Genomic DNA, 24,106 nt, shown 5'->3' on the forward strand with positions numbered 1-24,106 from the left:
CTTAATTTTTTTTGTATTTGTCTAAAAAAAAATAAGAGTTTTAGTTTTATAGAAGATTAGCACAGTACCATGCACAGTGGACACTATACTATTTCTGATGTAATCGTCATGTGCTGTTTTCTGTGATAATGGTAGTGTCATTACAATAATCTAGTTGTGTTTTCAGTCTTAGCATTAGTTACACAATGGATTCAACTCCTGATATTGCTCATTAGATAAGCAAATGTTGATTTTATCAATTAAGTTTACCAACTATTAAGTTAAAAACAGAGCCTTAATGAATATGCACCAAACATCATTTATTACAAAGAGAAGGCGTGTTGATATAAATAGAAATGAAACTTTACATTATAAATGCTCTTTACATACAGGGCAGCAATGGGTGGCATTTTCATTTTGTCTTGACCTTTTAGTAGGTTAGTTAACTGGTTAAAAGTTATATTCCTTGACTACGTCACGCCGACCAGACGTCTGTCTAGCTGTGCGGGTATATTTCCAGAGGTAGAGATGAACCAACTCCCCCCCCCCCCCATTTTATTTGTTTAGCTCATCACGTTGAGTTTATTGATAGACAGATGACCACAAGTCAAATACGATGGACGTAGGTTTAATGTCGGCATATAGACATTCTCTAAAGGTCACACATTACGACTGAACTGTTTGTTTACTTGGTAGTAAATCTTTTAATTCTTTAGTAGGGAGCTGGACTTCAAGCCACAACTCTATACGGTAATACAGGTAACCAAGTATATCTAAAGGAGTGGAGATGAACAACTCCCACCCCTTTTTATTTGTTTAGGTCATCACATTGAGTTCATTGATTGTAAAAAAAAAATGTTTGTTTTACATGTTTCGGATGTTCCTTCAGAGTTGAAGATAGTTTACTTCCTAGTCCAAACCTCCCGCAGGACGACGGGGGATGGGAGCGGGCAGGGTTTGAACCCTCGACCGTCGATGAATCCGAACGACAGTCCAGCGCACAAACCGCACGACCACGACAGGGGCACACGAGGGAACTGAGTTTGTTTACTTGGTAGTAAATCTTAATTAGGAGGTGGACTTCAAGCCAAACCTTTACATGGGTAACCGGACAATGAGTTTTCTCAATCACGTGGCTGGACTAGAGGCCGCACATCTTCCCGTATGCTGAGCTACATGGATATAAATCTCAATTAGTAAGCTGAACTAAAGATCACACACGAGTGAACTTTTGCTACACAGAACAAACACAAATCAGTAACTAATTATTTTGTTTGCTACACTTTTGTAGAAAAAAGTACAAGGCTCAGGTTTGTATATATTAGCGTAAAAGACACGACTAGGCTTATCTTGAAAGGAAGAGCTAAACATCTCCTTTAGTTTATTTAGTTAGGCCTTGTCACTCCATTTACTGATAGACATTGACCATTTTTTAAACACAACGTGCTAAGGAAGCACACTACACTGAAATAAATACTACGGTTGATTGACTTTTCCTAACAACCATAGGCTTATTACCGTGCCCTTTTGTTACAGTTACAGAAATGACGATAAAATCAGTAACAATTACAGAAGATTTTTTTTTTTTACATAGGTCTACGTTCTTTGTATTTAATGTTTCTTACATACGTTTTGCACAATAAAATTAAACAAAGATGTGCGTGTGTGTGTTTTTGCCTTGTTTAAAAGGCTTTAGAAAGAAAGCTAATTTTATTGTTTAATTCTATTGACTTATTATGTAACGGAAAACCTTATAGTAAAGTTTAAAATCGCATAAAGGGAATTGATCCACAGTACTATCGCAACTATTGAATTAGTTGCATAGTTAAAATGTTCTTTTTTTTAATAGCGCCGCTTTCATCAATATTGATGACGTCATTTTCAGTATAATTTTTCTTGTGCAGTATAGTGATCTCCCCTTGAGCTTCTTCATAATTATTTTGTATGACGTAAAATTGTCTTCTTGATCGTTTGGTTCTTTTCACTCCATCTTGAGCTGTAGAGCTAAAAGTGTATCCTTGAGTTCTTGAATTCTCCTTGTGCTTATGTTACTGGACAGCCATAGCGTTTTGCCTTGGATATATTCTAGAAGGAATATTTGACCCCTGTTTAGGATTAGTTTTATTTCACATTGTATATTTATTTTTAATATTGTACAAATTTGTCCTAGCATATGGAACGAAGAAGAATCTGTTATTTGTTTTTCTTAAGGGTCTCAGGTTTCAAGAGTGAGATTTCCAGTTTTCGTCTCAGTTTTCAAGTCTGATGGTTTTAGGTTCGAGTCTCAGTCTTCAGATTGAAGGTTCCAGATTCCAGATTGCGGGTTTTCTATATCCAGACATGGTGTACATTGTGGAGTTAAGAGCTTTGGTGCTACTCTTAACTTGGATTATGTATCGTCGGTGAACAGTATCTTGGCTGGAAGATAGATCTACTTGTATTATAGAATCTTTGTCTTGAAATTAACAATTGTGAGAAATATTGTTGTGGACAATGTTACTGAACCTTATAAGTAATTCTTGTTTTTTAAATCCTAATTAAGTATTTATTGGAATCCTACTATAAGTACTGAAATTTTCACATCATACTATATATACTTTTTATTTGTTTTTCCTTATCATTGATCATATGTCATTGTCATTGTATAAATATCATTTTGATTAAATTTTATATTTTAATTTAAATCATCATTTACCTTTTTTACCTTTACCTTTACCTATCCCTTAGTATGTTGGACCGTTGGGGCACCAGGCAAGACTTTCTCCATTCCTCCCTTTTTTTTTTTTTGCCTTGTTTAGAACCTCTCTCAATGACAGGCCCATCCATTCTTTAATGTTGTCCTCCCATCGCTTTTTCTGTCTGCCTCTTCTTCTTATTCCTGGCACTATTCCCTGAAGGAAGGTCTTTGCGAGCCTCGTAGATCTTGTAATGTGGCCAAAGGTTTTAAGTTTTCGTCTTTTTACAATAGTTAGCAGGTCGTCATGGGCTCCGATCGCTACAGTAACCCTGTCTGATTTCTTGGTTTGTGATGCGGTCTTTGAATGTGATTCCTAGGATCCTTCTGTAGCGTCTCAATTCCATTGCTAGGATCCTCCTCTCAAGCTCTGCATTCAACGTCCACGACTCGCAAGCATATAAAAATGTGGCCATGACCAGAGAGCGCATCGGTCTAATTTTGGTGCCGAGGGCTAAGCCCTTATCTTTCCTTATTATTTTAAGTTTTGAAAGGGCTGTTGTGGACTGCGCTATTCGGGCCAATAGTTCGGGTTTTGTTCCCTCATCTGAGACAATAGCTCCGAGGTATTTGAAGCTGTTAACACTAGTTAGCTTTTCACCTCCAATACTGATGCCTCTTTAAAGCCCTGATGGCTATTGGTCATAATTTGAGTTTTTTCGGCATTTATTTGCATGCCATATGCTGCGGAAGTCTTGTCAATGCGCATCACCAGGTCAGCTAGTTATTCTTCTGTCCCTGCTAGGCCGTCAATATCATCTGCGAAGCGCAAGTTAGTAATTCTTCTTCCTCCAATGCTAACAGTACCTTCATAGCCCTCGAGGGCATCTTCCATTATTCTTTCATCATACACATCATTTATTAGTTTATGTACAACTGAGTGTGTATGGTGTGTCTGTTGGGCTGAGCTTGGGACTAAAAGTAATATAGGCTATAAAGTAATTATAACACATACACACATTGCAAATTATCTTATCCAGACGTTACTTCAAAAAGAAGATGATTACGTCCTACGCGTCACGCATTCAGTCATGCATATTAACCAAAGACCTAAATTCTGCTAAGTCACTGGTTTTCCTGGCTAGCTCAGGCAACACATTCCATGCTCTGATAGCGCAAGGAAAGAAAGAGCCTTTGTACAAATTTGTCCTAGCACCCATTAACTACCAAAACTTTATTACTGCATTAAATATAAATTTTCTATTAAAAATCAATTTCTATTGGTCAAACTAAGACACTGCAAAAAGAATTTTTGAAAAATTCCATATAGTAACGATTCTGTGAGATGTACACTGGCAGTGTACGTAGCAGGAAGTGGCCCCGTGAGGAACATTATATTTTTTTTTTTTACAATCTTTAAGTGAAAACAGATTAGTTAATAACATTGAAAAACACACAAATAAGCATTTTAATGCAAAAAAAAGTATATTTTAATGCTTTTTTTTTTACTAAAACTTATAACAATATAGTAAAAAAATAGGCATCAAATGTACAACATTATATGGTACTAACCAGTACTATCCAGCTACATTTTTTACAACAACAAATAATACTACAATAGTGAGATATTCAAAGATCATGTCCATAAGCAAAGATTTTAATATTAAGTGCGGTTGAACCAAACATACCTTATATATTGGTATATTCGTATATTCGTATATTCATATGCTTATCAGTTATGTAATAATCATAAATTCCATTTTTTTCGAATTCTTTTCATTGGGTCGCAGTCATAATTTTGTCATGTTCAAGTTTGTTAGCTTTGATAAAGTCTAAAGACTCCATTCCCTTGTGATATGAGCTCTGCTAATTAGCTATACTAAATTGTGACTAAATTGTAAAAATAAGTATACATAATAAATAATGGTGTCTTAGAGGTAAACATATTATGTTTTGATATAACACAAGGACCTAATAACAAATTATAAGATTCTAATGTCATTGAAACTCAATCATGCTTTTGTCTAATTCATTTATTTACTATTAGATATCAGGTTCTCATCTTGATTCTTAATGATGACATTGTGAACTGTTAATATTTACTTGAGACCCTAAAAAAATATTATAAATATCTATAATTATTATTATAATTTTTTTTTTCAAAAAAACATACATTAATAGAATTATAATTTGCTAATGGGACAAATATTTTTCTAAGTAGTCAGTTAAAATACTATAGCCTAGGAGAACTGCATGAAGTAAAATAAAACAAAACAAAGAAAATATATAAAAGGAATTATTATATTATTGTTTATATGTTTTCAAATAATAACCTTATAATCATCATTATTAGTTCTAAAATTTGCAATTATAAGGGTATCTATTATGTATAGCAATAATATATGATAATATTGGTTAAAACAAACAAATCTATGTTCTAAATGAAGTCTTGATTTATTTCGATTCATATATCAGTAATTGATTCCTACAGTGGCATATCCTGCCTTGTACACTGGGAGTGTACGTTACATAAAATTAAAATTTGAAAAGACCATGCTTTAAATGTTAAATCTATTAATTAATTATAATACTAGGATACTTTATGTTTCTAAATCAAGTAGTTTTATTTGAAAATATTTATATAAATGTGTTATTACTTACATTTTCCGAAAAGGTTTCATTTTTTTCAATTTTTGACAATGTTGTCACTTTCAAGCGCAATAAAATACTAAAACGCAATTGTAAAAGTCAAACAGCACGTGGCAAAACGTAGACAAACATGTTCTTAAACGAAAACAAAAGAAAAAATAGAAAAAACTTTAATAGTTTTTTTTATATAAGTTTTTGAAAAACGTACACTGCCAGTGTACAAAGTAGGATATGGGATATGGAACGAGGAATATGCCTTTGTGTCTATCTGAGTATTTTATTAATTTTTGTTTTTGTATTTGAAGATTATGGTTCAGTGTTTTATGTATAATTGCTACTTTACTTTGTAACTTTACTTTTGAGTCTTCTGTCCTGCAGGCTTTCTAAATTTAGTGATTTTACTAAAGGTGTTACTCTAGTCAAATGTGAATATTCGTTTGTTATGAATCCCACTGCTCTATTTTGTATCTGTTCCAGTTTCTTAATGTTTTCCTGAGTTGAGGGTCCCAAACAGAGAATGCATATTCTATTATTGGCCTAACCAAGGTTAAATAACATTTTAGTTTTATGTTCTTATTTGATTTATAGAAATTTCTTTTAATAAACCCAATGCTTTGTTTGATTTTATGATAGTTTCATCAATATCGGGATTTCATTTATTAGAAGAATCTGTTCTTTATCTTTCTATTGGGTCTCAGGTGTCAGGAGTGAGAACTCAGTTTTAGGTTACAGGACTGAGGTTTTCATCTCAGTTTGTCTGTCTGGGGTTTTCGTCTCAAGTTTCGGGACTGAGGTTAGAGTCTTAAGTTCAAGATTCCAGAATGCGAGTTGCTATATCCAGACCTGGTGGTGCTTTGTGAAGTTGTGAGCTTTGGATGCGACTATAAACTTTTACTTGTGGATCGTCGTCGGTGAACAGTTTCTTGGCTGGAATATAGATCTACGTGTATTGCCAGTTGTTGTCTTGAAAGATTGTCACTGTGTGGACAATATTATGGAACCTTATAAGTTAAGGTGATTGTATTGATTTTAAAATATTAATTAAATATTAATTGTAATACTATTCCATTACTGAATTTTCACATCATTTTGGATCTATATGCATTTATATTTTCTTTATCATTATTATTTATCATATATCATTTTCATTGTAGTAAAAGTACATCCTTGTTGTACAATGAGACTGGAATGCCAGAGATTATAAAAAAGGATTGATACTGTGATTGGACCCCATACAATAGACAGAGAGGAATGGAGAAAGATGGTGAACATATCATGTGTGGTGCCCCAACAGACTAAGGGATAGGTGAAGGTGAATGATAATTTTGGTGCCTGAAATTTTCCTAAGTGCAAATATTTTAGACATGGTAAAATGAACATAAAATTCAGAAAAGGCATAGTAACTGAAGAGTTAAAAATTGTTTTAATTTAACCATAGGAATATTTACATAAAGAAAAAATTATAAATAGTGCCATGTTTTTAAACTACAAAAATACCAACAAATTTTACATGGCAGCCTACTACTGAGTTCAATATCTTTGTACATTCATGACAGTAATAGAATTTATATTCAAAGGTGATAATGTACATAATACACATGTTTACTGTAAGCATATTGCATTCATAAACCTTCTCAAGAGAACATATACAAATGTACATTCAAATCATAAATATGTATTTGATATTGTGTATTTTACATCTATCTAAAAATCAAGTGATAGTGATCAAACCAATAACACAATTACTTAGCTATTCATCAGAGATACTGATGGAATCAAAAGAGCTTAGTGGGACACCCACTGACAAGAGAGGAAAGCTTTGCCAGTTTCATTGTGTGTCAGTAACATAGAATCCAGAGTTATATGTGCATTGAAATGTTACAATCATTATTGTAATCAATTTCTGTATCAAAATCAAGACATTCAACTGAGCACCACTCAAGGCAAAATGAATAATTAACAAGCACTTTTCCCCTAGATTTTAGTTACTATCTGACAGTTTCGCATTTAGAACAATGCGGTTTTAGTTACAAAACAAAATTTGAAGAAACTTCAACAAAACATTATAAAGTAACTTTTTTAAATTGACAGATTATCTAAATCTATTAAACAAAAGATGAAATATTTTGTCTGTGACATTTAAATAACACTCTCAGTCTAGAGAGCAACCTGAAAAGTGTAAGAGTGTAGTTTTCAAGGAGATGGATTCCAAAAAACAAAAAATTTTCTTGACAAACTCAATGTTTCTATGCTAGACCATTACACAGTTGTTTTTTCTTTTATCTCCTCAAGTTTTCAACACAAAAAAAAAAAAAAAAAAAAAAACTATTTCATGACATTAAAAACTCATTGACATTTATGCTGCTGACTTAATAATATATGACTCCTGCTAATGTTGAGCCAAAGATGTAGTCATACAGAGTTGTACTGCTGCTAGGAGCTGAGTGAAATACTGATCTCCTCCAGGTATACTTTCAATGGCTTTATGAACAGCTTCCAATCTGAGAAATGTAAGTTAATGATTACAAACTCTAGAGCAAACAGAAATATAATTTGAAGAATATTAGTTTTAATTGAAAATATATATATATATATATATATTTAAGAACTAAGATATGAGAAAGAAAAACTTTCTTATCAAAAGATTATTTCCTGTTACATTTCCTCTCTACAGAAGATTGATAATAAAACATTCTTGTGTGCAACAATCACTTGCAACAAAACAATACATTTCCTACTGTATGAGGAAAAGTTATTTTAAAATATAAAGGAATGCATTTTTTCCATTGCTGATGCTAGTTACTATAAAAGAAAAAACAACTTACGATGTATGACCTATTAATGGTGTAATGATCCAATTTAATGGTTGATAAGGATAACTATTAGGAACCAAGGATGCTGTCATGCTTATCTTCTGACACGTCAATCTGTCCGATAAAACTACTGTCAAGCTGTTGAATATGTGATAAGATTGATTAGACATATATCAAATTATGGGTCTAAATATTAAAATAAGCTGAAAGTATTACACAACCTATAGACTAAATACATTTCAGGTTTTAATAGCAGCTTAAAAATACCTTTAAAAAATAAAACAAATTTGCAATATGTATGATGTTATCAAGCTAAGATTTAGTTTGGCGATGATGTAATAATGCAGTTATGCTATAATGTATTTTGACTATGACATAATGATGTAGTTATGCTATAATGTATTTTGACTATGACATAATGATGTAGTTATGCTATAATGTATTTTGACTATGACATAATGATGCAGTTATGCTATAATGTATTTTGACTATGACATAATGATGTAGTTATGCTATAATGTATTTTGACTATAACATAATGATGTAGTTATGCTATAATGTATTTTGACTATGACATAATGATGTAGTTATGCTATAATGTATTTTGACTATGACATAATGATGTAGTTATGCTATAATGTATTTTGGCGATGATGTAATAATGCAGTTATGCTATAATGTATTTTGACTATGACATAATGATGTAGTTATGCTATAATGTATTTTGACTATGACATAATGATGTTATGCTATAATGTATTTTGACTATGACATAATGATGTTATGCTATAATGTATTTTGACTATGACATAATGATGTAGTTATGCTATAATGTATTTTGACGATGATATAATGATGTAGTTATGCTATAATGTATTTTGGCAATGATGTAATGATGTAGTTATGCTATAATGTATTTTGACTATGACATAATGATGTAGTTATGCTATAATGTATTTTGACTATGACATAATGATGTAGTTATGCTATAATGTATTTTGACGATGATATAATGATGCAGTTATGCTATAATGTATTTTGGCGATGATATAATGATGTAGTTATGCTATAATGTATTTTGGCGATGATATAATGATGTAGTTATGCTATAATGTATTTTGACTATGACATAATGATGTAGTTAAGCTATAATGTATTTTGACTATGATATAAAGATGTAGTTATGCTATAATGTATTTTGACTATGACATAATGATGTAGTTATGCTATAATGTATTTTGACTATGATATAATGATGTAGTTATGCTATAATGTATTTTGACTATGACATAATGATGTAGTTATGCTATAATGTATTTTGACTATGACATAATGATGTAGTTATGCTATAATGTATTTTGACGATGATATAATGATGCAGTTATGCTATAATGTATTTTGGCGATGATATAATGATGTAGTTATGCTATAATGTATTTTGACTATGATATAATGATGTAGTTATGCTATAATGTATTTTGGCGATGATATAATGATGTAGTTATGCTATAATGTATTTTGGCGATGATATAATGATGTAGTTATGCTATAATGTATTTTGGCGATCATGTAATAATGCAGTTATGCTATTTATAATGTATTTTGACTATGATATAATGATGTAGTTATGCTATAATGTATTTTGGCGATGATGTAATGATGTAGTTATGCTATAATGTATTTTGACGATGATATAATGATGCAGTTATGCTATAATGTATTTTGGCGATGATATAATGATGTAGTTATGCTATAATGTATTTTGACTATGATATAATGATGTAGTTATGCTATAATGTATTTTGGCGATGATATAATGATGTAGTTATGCTATAATGTATTTTGACTATGACATAATGATGTAGTTATGCTATAATGTATTTTGGCAATCATGTAATAATGCAGTTATGCTATTTATAATGTATTTTGACTATGATATAATGATGTAGTTATGCTATAATGTATTTTGGCGATGATGTAATGATGTAGTTATGCTATAATGTATTTTGGCGATGATATAATGATGTAGTTATGCTATAATGTATTTTGACTATGATATAATGATGTAGTTATGCTATAATGTATTTTGACTATGATGTAATGATGTAGTTATGCTATAATGTATTTTGGCGATGATGTAATGATGTAGTTATGCTATAATGTATTTTGGCTATGATGTTATAATGTAGTTATGCTATAATGTATTTTGGCGATGATATAATGATGTAGTTATGCTATAATGTATTTTGGCGATGATGTAATGATGTAGTTATGCTATAATGTATTTTGGCGATGATGTAATGATGTAGTTATGCTGTAATGTATTTTGGCTATGATGTTATAATGTAGTTAGGCTATAATGTATTTTGGCGATGATATAATGATGTAGTTATGCTATAATGTATTTTGACAATGATATAATGATGTAGTTATGCTATAATGTATTTTGGCAATGATGTAATGATGTAGTTATGCTATAATGTATTTTGGCGATGATGTAATGATGTAGTTATGCTGTAATGTATTTTGGCTATGATGTTATAATGTAGTTAGGCTATAATGTATTTTGGCGATGATATAATGATGTAGTTATGCTATAATGTATTTTGACAATGATATAATGATGTAGTTATGCTATAATGTATTTTGGCAATGATGTAATGATGTAGTTATGCTATAATGTATTTTGGCAATGATGTAATGATGTAGTTATGCTATAATGTATTTTGGCGATGATGTTAGGATGTAGTTAGGCTATAATGTATTTTGGCTATGATGTAATGATGTAGTTATGCTATAATGTATTTTGGCGATGATGTTAGGATGTAGTTAGGCTATGGCAACAAAGAATGCTGTGAATAATACATTGGGGCACACTGATTTATGTTTAACCCAGAGATACCTACATGCCCAAATGGGAATTTGTATTTTTCTAAATATAAAGAAATATACTCAGGAAAGACTAAAAATCATTCAAGCACATAACATACAATGCAGCAATCTTAAAGTTAACACAGTAAAATGTTATTTAAGACAGTTTAGTTATTTTGTGCATTTGTCAAAATATTTAACTTTTAGTTTTTGTCATAGACTTTTCTAGAATATGTTAGAATAATGCCGTTCTTTTCACTTGGGAATGATTTTATGATCATTCCATAATAGAGAACAGAAAATGCATTCAAAGGAATGGGAATTTTTGTTGCAAGTGAAATTAGATTTAAACCAGATGTAAAGGTTTGCTTATCTAGCTCAGTGACACATAATTCTATAAAAGTAGTTTTGTTTATAGGCAATTTCGATAAAATGTATCCTGACACTGGAAATGTTTTATCACAATTTGAAATAGTTCAGATTTACTTCTTATCAGACCATTCTTTGCAGAGTTAGCAATGAAAGCTTTAGCTTCCTCAACAATCACTAGCAACAATCATTTTAAAGAATTTTTTTTGTTTTTCATGCAAATAATCTTAATTAGTCATTGGACTTATTTCTAATATAAAAACTGGGCTATTGAGTCTGCTAAATAGATGTTGCTATTGTAAGATAATTCTGGTTTCTGATGCTTGGAGTTGTTTTATTAAACAAACAGATGTGTTGAAGGAGGGCACAACGAATCAAGAATTTAATAACTTTTGTCAGCATAATTAAAGATTTTCTTTTGCAAACACACTCAGCCTTGAATGTCAAAGATTTCATTATTTGAATTTAGGTCTTCATAAGTAATGGAACCTAGCTATTTATTTGCTAGTAACTATAACAGTAAATTTTGATCTACCACAGATAATACGTTCTGCGAGTTAGGAAACATCAGTTTGATTCCCTTTATCGTGCAAGACAGAGGTTAAGCTCAACCAATATTCCTTGCACTTTTTTCTCAAAAGAACTCTCTCCTGAATTTAGTGGTTTATAAAAAAATCGAATCTAGATCTACGGTCTACAATAGATCTAGATCAGAAGGCAGCTTCATTAACAATTCATTGGCATAGGACTATTTAAAGGTATTTTAACACCACGGAATTATAGGCTCTTCTATCATGAAAGTGAAATACTAGAGCGAGACCTATGCAAAGCTAGAAAGGCCCCTTGTTTTATTTTAGATTCCATAAAGGATAAGAAATGAAATCAATAAATCTTTATAAGATAGCAGAAATTGCTGCTTTTGAGTAGAACTAAATTTTAGTTACAGATATCTAGAGCTTTTAACTACTAAACCTAGATCTACTCAGTAGTTTAAATCTATAATTAAATGTACTTTGATCTAGATTAGTTCTAAATCTAATACTGGTACATACAGACATTCATGATCACATCTAGATCTAGACTAGAATTAGATCTAGACTAGAATTATCTTATATAATACAGACGTTTCTTCAAAAAAGAAGATGATTACGTCCTACGCGTCATGCATTTAGTCATGCATATTAACCAATGACTTAAATTCTGCCAAGTCACTGGTTTTCCTGGCTAGCTCAGGCAAGCCATTCCATGCTCTAATAGCACTAGGGAAGAAGGAGTATTTGTACAAATTTGTCCTAGCATATGGGACGAGGAATGTGCCTTTAATTAGATCTAGAATAATTGAAATCTATATTTACATAAATTCTAGGTGCCTGTGAGTGACATTGTATAATATCAATAGTTCTAGATCCAGTCTAGATGAATTAAACTAATCAATCAATTCCAAATCAGTTTGAAGACTTCATAGACTATATAAAACTGATACATTGAAAGGAACTCGGCTTTAATTTAGATCAGTAAGATCTAAAATGTGCAGCAAACCATACTCGAGTATTTTGTGTCCATTTGCGTATGCAAGATGCATACTTGTAGGCAACTCTGTTAACCATATCAATGTCTTTATTTCATACAAAACTGAAGAGCTAATGTGATTTTATTTTCGACACCTAACCATTTCTCAAAAGCTATTAATACAATAACAATAAAATGGTACTGAAAACTGAGGTGCAGAAGTAAAACATTGGATCAACTAAGCCAGGTATGATTTTATTAAAGTAAAGACCATCTGGCAGTGTCTTCAACACAAATGTGAATGCAGTTCTTTTATATGGCACAGGGGGAGTAACAACTAACAATACAGACAAGCTCCAGGCATCCACCAACAAATGCTTGCAACATATAACTGATGCTAGATTGCTGACCAAAATCTCAAATTACAGCCTGTGGGTAACGCTCAGCAAACACGAAAAGAACAAGAAATCAAATTATGTTAATGGGGTTGGATTTGGCACAAAATGCAAAACACAACAGAAAGAAATTGCAAAACAATATGCAAGAGAAAGGCTGGAGGATCAAAGCAAACATGAAGGAGACTGGCAGGATGGACATGGACCCAACTGAAGGGAATTTCCAAGAACAGAATCCAATGGCGAAGTATTGTTGCAGCCCATTATTTCACTGGGACTCAAAAGGATTAAAACTAGTAAGTCAATTATATGCAATATTTTTCCTATGGGCTGAAAATAAAATGAATAATACATTTTGGCCAACATCACCTTCTTATGGCACTGAAGTGCTTTCAATCTGAACAACAAATATAAAAATTAGACTTTCAAATCTCCATGTAGTCTGCAAGCATTACCTAAGGGACACAAGTCAGTCCACAAAAATGATTTCATTAAATTTATAATTTACAATTTATAAGAAAAATGAACTAAAACTCTAAAATGTTATCATGAAATCCCCATGTTGAAATTATTAAAAAAATCAAAAGCATTAAAATTTATTCAAAGAAAGTTTTACAAATCAAACAGGAACATAAAACTAAAAACTAGTTAACCTTGATTAAGCCAATATTAAAATAACTAGAACAAAAGCCAAATAGATAATAAGAAGAAGGTAATATTCACATTTGATCAGAGTAACACCAAAAAATCCCTAAATTTAGCGACTCATTAGATCAGCAGACTAAAAAGTAGAGTAGCAATAAAAGACTGAACTAAAAAACAAAGCTTCTCTATTAAGTGTGCTTGAATCAATGAGTTTGGATCAGTCATGTTATTCAATATGTAAGAGCTCTGGACTTACAAGAAAAAAGCATTTATAAAAAGTTTTTCAAAGAGGAGGAACGACCTGAATGGCTCAAGGCTTTTCCAGCCAACATGATAATCACTCTGCTTGTGGAGAGTCTATAAACATAGAAGATTGTATAGTTATCTATTGTTTCTATACCTGTACTCTATAGTCTTGTCCTATTTTTTCATGTTGTGTTCTGTTGTTTGTGATACCAAACAAAATAATGAATTACCAATAATTAATTAGCTAATTGTTTGTTTATATTTATTGATTCTTGTGTTGTCAGGTAAAATACTGAGGTTGTCAATTGTAGTCAAACTGAATTTCCATTGGATTGGATCCATAAAATTATCTTTTCTTAAACGAAATAATTGTGTAAAATTTCAGCTTGATCTGAGACAGTGTGGGGGAAATAACATTTACAAGCTTTTTACCAGACAGAGTGAATTGATATAAGCGTTGTAAAAAGCCATGTTGTATGTGATATATGTACAGGTATTAAAAACATTAAAATGAATTGTATGTCAAAATTTACATTCATTAATAAGAATAAAAAATCATTTTATACCTATTTTTGTCAATAGTCACATAATGGTTCAAGAAAGCATACTTTAACTCTGTAGAAAGTTGTCGGCTTAAAAACATCACAGTTGACACATCCTGAAGTAGCTAAACAAAAGTGCAAAATAGATTCAAATAATTGTTTCTTTAACCTTTTATTAAAATTGTTTGCACTAAAAAAAATAAAAAAGGAAAAAATATTCATGATTAAGTATTTTATCAATGAGAAAGAGAAAAAGAAGAATAACATATGCATGTTAGAACCCACATATGTATTATTAATAGATTGAAAGCGTAACCAATATTTTTAAAAATATTTTTTTTGAGGCTTATGTAGCAAAAGTATAGATCTGAATTATAATAGGTTTTTATTTCTCTTTGAGAATATCTTCTATCATAAGTAAAGGTATTCTTTTTTTTTTTCATTCTTTTCCGGTTTCTCATAACTCAACTCTATTTGTACTAATAACAATAGTATGGAATACTTTCTCAACCTCAAAGATGGCAGTATTTCATATATCTATGCAGGTCCAACTAACTCATATTTATCAAAGCTAATATAGCAAATGGGTCTAGCCCAGTCTATTTTTTCTCATATTAATAAGTGTATTGATCTTTCTCAGGACTGGACTGAATAAATGAGAATTTGGGAAATGCCAGGTAAATAAATTATGGCTTTTATATAGCGCTAATTTCAAGCTTATAGCATGCTCAGAGCGCTTTGTTCCAATCTCAGTTGTGGACCAGTGGGGGGGGAGGGGGTATCTAGAAGAAGGTTTTTCCGTGCTACCTTCTGGCGCTAAGTAAACACAACTCTGCCTGAGTCGGATGTCGAACCTCGAGCCCCCTTAATGGGTAGCCAAGCCAAGCCAAGTTCAAGCGCACTTCGCCTCTTAACCACGCTTTTGTCAGTTAGGCTGACACCTAAATGGGCAGCTGTCAAAGAGTGGTGTTTATAAATTAAATTTAGCTTGTAAAACAGTAAAAAATTGTATAATATACAATATCACAAAAAATCTTTTACAGACTTAAGTGTAATAATAGGCAATACATTTTCTGAAAAAATTTAATAGCCTTTATCCATTATACCATGGTGAGTTTCAATCCTTTATACATAGATAGCTCATAATGATTAACTTACAATATAAGGCTTCTTTGTAACGCCCATTAGAATCTACTGGTGTGAACATAGTCCAATAATATTAAGTCATTTAACCTAACTAAGGTTTGGCCAGTATGCATTGAGATTACATATAATTCAAATGCAAGTTATTATGAGGACAGGTAGAAATGGGTTTCCATCATTACTATATAGCACACAATTTGAAGGTCAGAGAGTATAGTAATGCCATGGCCAATTAGATGCCAAGTCAGCCCCTGTTGTCTATCATCCTAACAACAACAAAAATGGTGATAAGAAAAAGAAAATTGCAACGAAATTCCAACCTGACAAACAAGCATAGCAATTTAAGCCAAGGTGTGTCAAAATAAGATAAAAATAGCATTGAACCTGATTCATCTGGCTAATGTTGGGATAGGTCTCCAGTAACTGTTGACAGTTGATGCTTGATACTGCATATGTGACAGCCAGTTTAGCCCAAGGTTTGCTGCTCTCTAAAGAAAGAATAACATAAGGAGTCTCATTCCTGCATACAAAGAACTAAACTGATAGATGCTTTCTGTAGTAATGTAGGTCACAGCTGCGTAGCCATGGAAATACTGCATTTCTCAATCTTCTGACTCGAAGACAAGCCTTATTATTATTAAACTTAAATTAACAAATTAGAATTTTCTGCCTAATTAGCCAGTACACTGAGATGAATAAAGTTCTGAGCCAGACTAAAAATGTGACCAGAATAATTGACATTTGTATCTTGCTGTTTCTCCTCATCTATGTTTTTTTGTACTATTTTGATCCTGAAATATACTTATGACCCTGAAAAATGTTTTATTTTCTAAAAACTATTGTCATGTAAGCAATATAAGTGTATTCAAATGAGAAAAGAAAAGTTCTAATGAGCATAACAGAACTATTAAAAAAAAAAACTGAAACATTGAAGTATTACCTGACAAATGTTGTCTTATAGAAACTTGTACAATTCTTCTGCTAGACTGTGAATAGTCAATATGTAATACAACTGTCTGCCACAAAAAGCCAAATTCCAACTCATTCTCTGTACTTTTCAATAAACTCCATTCTGTCATTCTAAAATATTATTAATAGAAGACAAATTTTGTATATTAATTTATTTTCAACTTTGTATAACATTCTCTGAAAAAATCCTAAGCAACATATTCAATTGCAAAATGTGTCTCACTATTGTGTGTATAAAACAACTAACTGATTCCTTTATGTTTAAATAGTTGATATATATATATATTTAAATTTGAATGCATCTCCCCACAATTTTATTTTTACATCTACTTGCATATTTGATATTCACTCCCCCAGCACACACCTTTTGGCCCTTGAGTTCTTGAAGTGCTTTTACTCTTGTCAATTTGCACCTTTTAATCAAATGGCAAGCATCCCACCAATGCACCCCCTCCCCCCCCCACCTTCAGTTGTCCACAAGAAAAAAGACAACTCCTTTCCATAATTTAGTACACACCCACTTTTCTTTATTTTATCACTAATTGATTCTTTCATTATCTAGACAACTCTAAAACACAGTCATATTAATTTCCCAATTCAGTTGTAACCCATAAAGATAAAATACCACTTCCACACATGATCCTTATAATATAAAAATACCAAATAATCTCTAGTTGAATTGCCCATTGGACTCCTGCTGCAGGACTACAATCAGTAGTGGGCCTAAGACTGTTCCTTGAGGTGCACTGAGTTTATTGTTATTGGTATTGATTTGAAGCCATTTATTATTACAGTTTGTTCTTTATATATCAGGAAATCCTGAATCCATTCCATTGGTGTAATGGACCAGTAATGTAAAATGCATATTTTGCTTGAGCTGGCCATGATATTTCTGAAGTATGAGCTATTGTTGTTGTACAGTAGTTACGCTGAGGTTGTCAATTGTAGTCTAACTGAATTTCCATTTGATTGGATCAATAACAATGATTTTATCTTATCTTATACTACTACTTGTTTCACTAGCTATTGAACTGAATAAAACAAAGCCACTTAAAAATGTTTAAACTGAGAGAAAGCTTTTGAATCTCTGCAAGAACAACAATAAGACAAGCAATGCTTTTGAGATGGACAATGTTCAGTAATATTATGTAAGCCTACAGATCTAAGTTTTGCCTCCAGAAGTTTTCAAGGGTTTTTAATTAATTAAATTTTATTTTATCATTTGTTGTCAATATCTATAAGATCATCTAGATCCAATTATTCCAATCTATTCTAGATATTTCTAGATCTAATCCAAATTAGTAGATTTAGACTAGGTTTTGATCTAGACCAGTGTTGACCAAACTATGACCCGCAGCCCGATTGGGGCTACCAGAAAAGTTTAATCTGGCCCACCTCATGTTTTGCAATAATAATTAAAATAATTTTACTCACAATGTGAAAATTCAAGATATAATACCAATAATATTGGGACATTTTACTTTTACAATTCACATATTAAAATTTGCAGCAATGGTATCATTGACCTGATTCAGAATGTCATAGAATGTATCTTGCCTCCTTCAGCTGTAAAGTGACTTTAGTTCATCTTGAAAACTTTTTCATGTGGCTGTGGAGCCCTATTTTGGAGAGACACTCCTGTTCACAAATATCACAGGTTAAGGTGGCTTTTGCTTTGGTGGTAGAGAAGCTGGCCTTTTGACGCATGGTACACTTTTCTTCCAGAGCTGAGGCCCATGTTTTTTTGCTGTTGATAGCTTTCTAGGTCACTGTCTCTCTCTATCTAGTGCGGTCTAGAGATAGGTATTTCCAATTGTCAGTATCGATTTTCACTGATTTGAGGTCCCGTTTTATTACATCCATTAACAGATGTGGGGGCGACCAGTTTTTCTTGAGCCAGTTGCAAGTTGTCTGTAGTGAATGACTTTCGGGATGCGATTGATCTGATGCAACAAGACATACTAGTAATACTAACTTAATATAAAATTATTTCTTGATGTAATAAATAAAGCTTTTAATAATCACCTTTGAAGACAACTCAATGTGTCTCATTTGCAATGTTTTTTTCCTACACAGCACTATACAAGACATCACCAGTAATACTATCTTAATATAAAATTATTTCTTAATGTAATAAGTAAAGGTTGTAAATAATATTCACTTCTGTGAGCTTACAGACATTTTTTCAAGATTTTCTTCCCTCTGTGCAAAGAACTACTGAAACATGTTGAATAAATGAAAGCAAGTTGTAGGAGTAGAAAAACAAAACACTGTCTTTCTTCCAGGAAAAAACATGTGAAATAATTGAACCAGCATTGGGCTACAGAGGAATCTAAAAAAATGACATCTTATTTGATGAGGTTCATTGAAATGATTGTTATGAAAGAAGACCATTTTAGGGATTATGAAACTTGATACAAGATTGCAAGACTTCAATGATATTAAAAAGAAAAGATGTAAATAAATTCAAAATACCTTTTTTAAACTGTGGGTTGTAAAGTAGAGAAAATAGATTTACAGTTTGAATTAATAATAGTTGAAAGGTAGCATTTTCACTCATGATATAAAATTATATAAAATCAAGAGTTAAAACATTGGAGAAATGATAATATTGCGCATTTCAATTTATGAGTCACAACTGGTTGCGTCAGATAATTCATAATTTAGTCAATTGCTGTAGACAAAGTTTTGGCGTATGTTAAATAAAATTCAGAAAAAATAGCTGCTGTTGCAAGTATATTTACTGTTGTAAGTAAGAAACTTTTCCATTTGATTAAATGTTGAAGTGTACTATATGTACTCTGCATTTAAGCTTCACTTGTAAAATATAGAACACTGCTTATTATTGTTGTTTGAATATTTTATTTTTCAGTTGGCCCATAACTAGTCTAGACTATAAGATCTAGATGTATTCTTAAATATTTTATTTCTATCTATGAAATGTAAATTTAAAAAAAAAAAGGGGGGGGGGAGGATTTTTTTCCCCATAAAAAAAGGGGAAATGAAACACGAAAAAAAAATTCCCATCCCTCCCCATCTATCTAACCATTGTACTTTCTCAGCTGAGGTCTGGTACATAGTTCAACTGAGAAAGCAGTATATTTAATCAATTGAAAGCTTGACATTGAACTTAAATAATTAAGAGAAAAAAAAGAAAAAAAAAGCCCCATTTTATCAAGTACCTGTTCATCCATTGTAGTATTCCTGATATAGAATGAACTCTTTGAAGAGAATCAGATGATCTTCTCAAAGAGCAATCATTTTCAGCTTGGAGACGTTCAACAGAGTTTGTTAATTCAAGACATCGCAATCTAAGTTCAGCATTTTCACTGAAGAGAGAGTAGATCATTTGCTTTTTAATTCAAAGATATGATTCAAGATTCAAAATAAAAAACAAACCACTAAAAAAATGTGTACAAATCAAACTAGTTTAGCAAGAGCACAGAAATACTTACTTTTCACAGGATGTTAGTTCAGTGGTTTCTAGAATAGGAAATAAATGTAAAGCCTTTAAGACATTTGACTTCAATGAAACAGGATCAACATTATCAATTAATAACTACAGATGAAAAAATATATGAAGATGTACAATCTAGTTAAAAGTCTAATTTAAATAGTAAAGAATTACCTTTGTGATCTTGCAATAGAAAGTCAATTTCATTTAAACCTGGAGAGAAAAAAAATGGAATATTTTGAGCTTTAGTAAACTGCTTCCATTTGATCTGATTTATTTGTTCTCATAGTTTCAGTTATGCTGAGACTTAAAAAGATATTGCCTGAATTGTGCAGTTTTTTTGTTTTTTTTTCTAGAATTTGATATTGGCGCCCTATTTCCTAACCAAATAACTCCCACCATATGTAGGATATATAATGATACATGTATTTGATCTAATCTGAATGTCTCAGTGTCACACTTAGGGTTGACAGAATTAGACAAAATGGTCATCACATTCTTTATCCCCTAATACATTTGGCAAGCTCTTTCATTTGTTCCACTTGCCAATGTAAATATTGCCTTCAAAGAATTAAAATAATGCTCTGCCAGATGTAGAGAATTACTATAACAACTGGGAATACGATTATATATATAAATAGCCAAAGACATGGTAAGTCACAGATTTTCAGAAACATAGTGGAACATTCAAGATTGAGGATAATATGCCTGAACAAACTATTCAGTGGATGGATCCCATCAGGTGTTTCAGTTTTGTATTGATGGTTAACACCCTATTGTATACAAGCTGATCAAACAGCAGGAGTACACTGAGAAAAGTATTCTTCAATAAAATGATGGAGAAAGAAGCAAATAATGTCCAACTTTTAGCAGATGAGTTATACAAAAAGCCACTGAAAGAGTTTCTATGTGACATTGTATACCACTTGACCATTTTTTCAACCTGACAAGAAATTGAACTTGTATACTCTATGTTATTAAGCTAGCGCATAGTTCAAGAATACTGTAGAAATATAAATGAACATGATTTATACTTACGTTTTTGCTTATTTGGGAATAGCGTTCTATTAAATTTGCATATTTGAGTAAAATATATAAAATAATTGCAGAAAAATGAATAAAAAAAAAGAGATAACAAATAACTTTTTTGTCATAACAATCATTTTGGCTACACGAGAATGCCATTATTATATACTTACGTTTGTCAATGTCTGATGTTACTGCTAGAATGGATTCTGTAGCTGCTAGAACATCCCTAACCTCTACATTGAAAGCCTCATGAACAGCCTGAAACAAATCTGATACTGAAGCAAGTGCTATCATTGCATGTACTATTTTACACATTAAATTAAATAATTTTATGAAATGAACACATTACCTCTCTGTCAGTGTAATATTTCAGTAAATGATTGGCTTTCATTTTTTTCCACTTGCTACGTGCTAGCAACTTACTGGCCTCTATCATTTCCAACAATTTTTTTTTGTTTATAGGCTTAAAAAAAAAAGAAACAAGAAAAAAAAAACAGCATAAGCCACAAGTCACTCTCTGAAATAGTTAGCACATTTTGTAATCTTTTTCAGAATGTGGGGGAGAGCATTTTTTTTACCTTTATAAACCCAATTGGGTCAGCAGTATTCCTAGCAATGAATATTATTGAGTCCAAATTAAAAAAATATTTTTGGAATCAACATATATTATGACATGTTCTATAGTTTAATCAGGACATATAAAGAAAATAGATTTTCTTTTTGATAATCATTCAATATAGGCTTTAAAATGATCTTTTCATAAAGGGGTCATAGTGGATGTTAGACTTGTTTGCTGCAAAGTATTGGGGCTGGTTCCTGGTTCTATCAAACAGGCTGTGAGTTTTCATCATGTTCTGGCTATAATTAAAAAAAACAGAAATGGAAAAGTGGTTTAAGTGCTGAGACAAGTCACAAAAAGCCTGTGGAGTCTGGGAGCACATAAGATGCCCTGACCGCACTTTCCAAGCCTGAGCAAGCTATTATGGCACAATGCAGGACAGGCCACTGTCTTGTTGACTCTTATTTCTCACGGCTAAGGCCAAATTTTCATTCATGGTGTCCCTGCTGCAAGTAAGGAGAGGAAACTGTGTCTCATATTCTTTTCGACTGCCCCACACTTGCTGATCTCCATAGGTCTGGGAAACCAATAAATTCTCAACCTCTATGCACTATGCAAAACAGGAGGGTTTCTGTCCAGGGCTTTTGCAAGAGAGGATTTGAGCCTCTCAAGCCCTCACTCAAATGGAGTTTGATGATGTAGATGACAATGGTAACAAAAAATATAAACTTAGGAAAAGCAGACATGTAATAGGAATTCATAAAAATTAGGAACAGTCCTAGGGAGTGTAAGAGGCAGGCAAATGAAATAGAAATCAATGGGTCTTAGGATATATAAATAATATAAGATGTTAGGGATGATAGAAGAGAGATGAAGTCAATTGGTTGTGGACAGGTGAAAGTGAAACTTTTGAGACCTAAGAGGCTAATGTTTAGTTGAGCTAAAATGAACATGTCATGTGGTGAACAAAAGACTAACTACTGTTACAGTTATCAATCAATTAGAAAACAAGTTATTGATTCAATACATTTTTAGAAATAGCAAGGATAATTTATAAATACTAAATGAGCTAGTGATCTACACAAAAAACAATCCACTAGATCAGTGGTTCCCAAACTTTTTTATCTTGCTATGTTTTCTGGTTTTCGGTAGACGCCCTGCTTAACTTACACATTTTTGAAAATTCATCAACATTTTTTAAAAACTATTTCTAACTGTATTGAGTTAAAAAGTAAAAAGGTAATTCAAAGCTACATATTAGGTTATAGAGCTCTATCTTTTGATTGATAAAATTCAAATTTAAACCAATTAAAATAACAATATGTATCACCAAATACACTAGGAATGTTGTTTTTTATGGATATTATGTTTCATATAGGAATCTGTTATTCTTTGAAGTAGTTCTTCAAAAGTAAATATTAATGAATTAATTCATTTGTAAGTATCATTGTAATATTTTTTCAAAGAGCAGTTTGGATCAGATATTTGTCGGCTGGAACTGTTTTCACTAACAGAAGGGGCAAAGGTGAGTAACTGTCACCTAAACCAGTAAGCTTCGAGTAGATAGTGCTCATTAGCATTGGCTTTCTACCTTCCTACTAGAAGGAAAACTGAATTCAAAACACTGCTGCTTAGCAACTAAAGCCAAGCCTGAGGAAAAAAAAGGAGCCGGCGATCATTAGGCAGTTTGCTTTCAGAGCCTGTGCTGCTGCTGATCAAACTTGTTTGCAAAGATTTACAAAAGAAGCTTTAAATTTTATAGCTCATACCACCGATAATGCTTTGAATTGTATTATTGCTTAAAGAAATTCAGTTGTAGGTTTGTGTAAAACAGTTTTTAAAACTACAACGGCTGGTAAAATCAATGTTTTCTCTATAGTGTTTTCAGTATTTTGCTATAAGTGAAGAGATATTGTAAGACGTTCACAAAACAACAATCTTCTCTATATGATGTCGAAGATAGATTTTGTGGGTCTATTCTATACTTTATCTTTGAGGGTTCAAAGGTTTTTCAAATCTTTATTTTGTCAGGGTGACTTTGTTCTCCAGCATAAATGGTTTTATTTTGTCATAAGAAAGGCTCTTGGCGACCGCTTGTTTGACAAGGAAGGAATGACGATACCAGCGTTGATTCCACCAGAATGTGGTAAATAATTACGGAGAGAAAGAGTTAAGCTATTTCAATCAGTATTGAAATTAAATACAAATTTTTGATTGAATAGCAGAATAACTATTTAAAGGATTATCAAAAGTACAAAAT

General features: G+C 31.8%; 1 protein-coding gene across 1 annotated transcript in view; it reads right to left on the reverse strand.

The window, feature by feature from the left end:
* Positions 1–6,702: 6,702 nt before the first annotated feature.
* LOC106078198 (uncharacterized) overlaps positions 6,703–24,106 on the reverse strand; it is a 37,689-nt gene continuing 20,285 nt past the window's right edge. The window contains exons 13-22 of the mRNA XM_056010992.1: positions 21,637–21,750; positions 21,458–21,545; positions 20,433–20,471; positions 20,260–20,287; positions 19,987–20,133; positions 16,776–16,915; positions 16,220–16,323; positions 14,717–14,817; positions 8,128–8,253; positions 6,703–7,803 (exon numbers count right to left, since the gene is read on the reverse strand). Of these exons, the coding sequence (XP_055866967.1) occupies positions 7,692–7,803; positions 8,128–8,253; positions 14,717–14,817; positions 16,220–16,323; positions 16,776–16,915; positions 19,987–20,133; positions 20,260–20,287; positions 20,433–20,471; positions 21,458–21,545; positions 21,637–21,750 (999 nt within the window). The 3' untranslated portion in view covers positions 6,703–7,691. The remainder of the gene's footprint in view (positions 7,804–8,127; positions 8,254–14,716; positions 14,818–16,219; positions 16,324–16,775; positions 16,916–19,986; positions 20,134–20,259; positions 20,288–20,432; positions 20,472–21,457; positions 21,546–21,636; positions 21,751–24,106) is intronic.

Source organism: Biomphalaria glabrata, chromosome 14 (assembly GCF_947242115.1).
Source record: "Biomphalaria glabrata chromosome 14, xgBioGlab47.1, whole genome shotgun sequence".
Taxonomy (NCBI): Eukaryota; Metazoa; Mollusca; class Gastropoda; family Planorbidae; genus Biomphalaria; species Biomphalaria glabrata.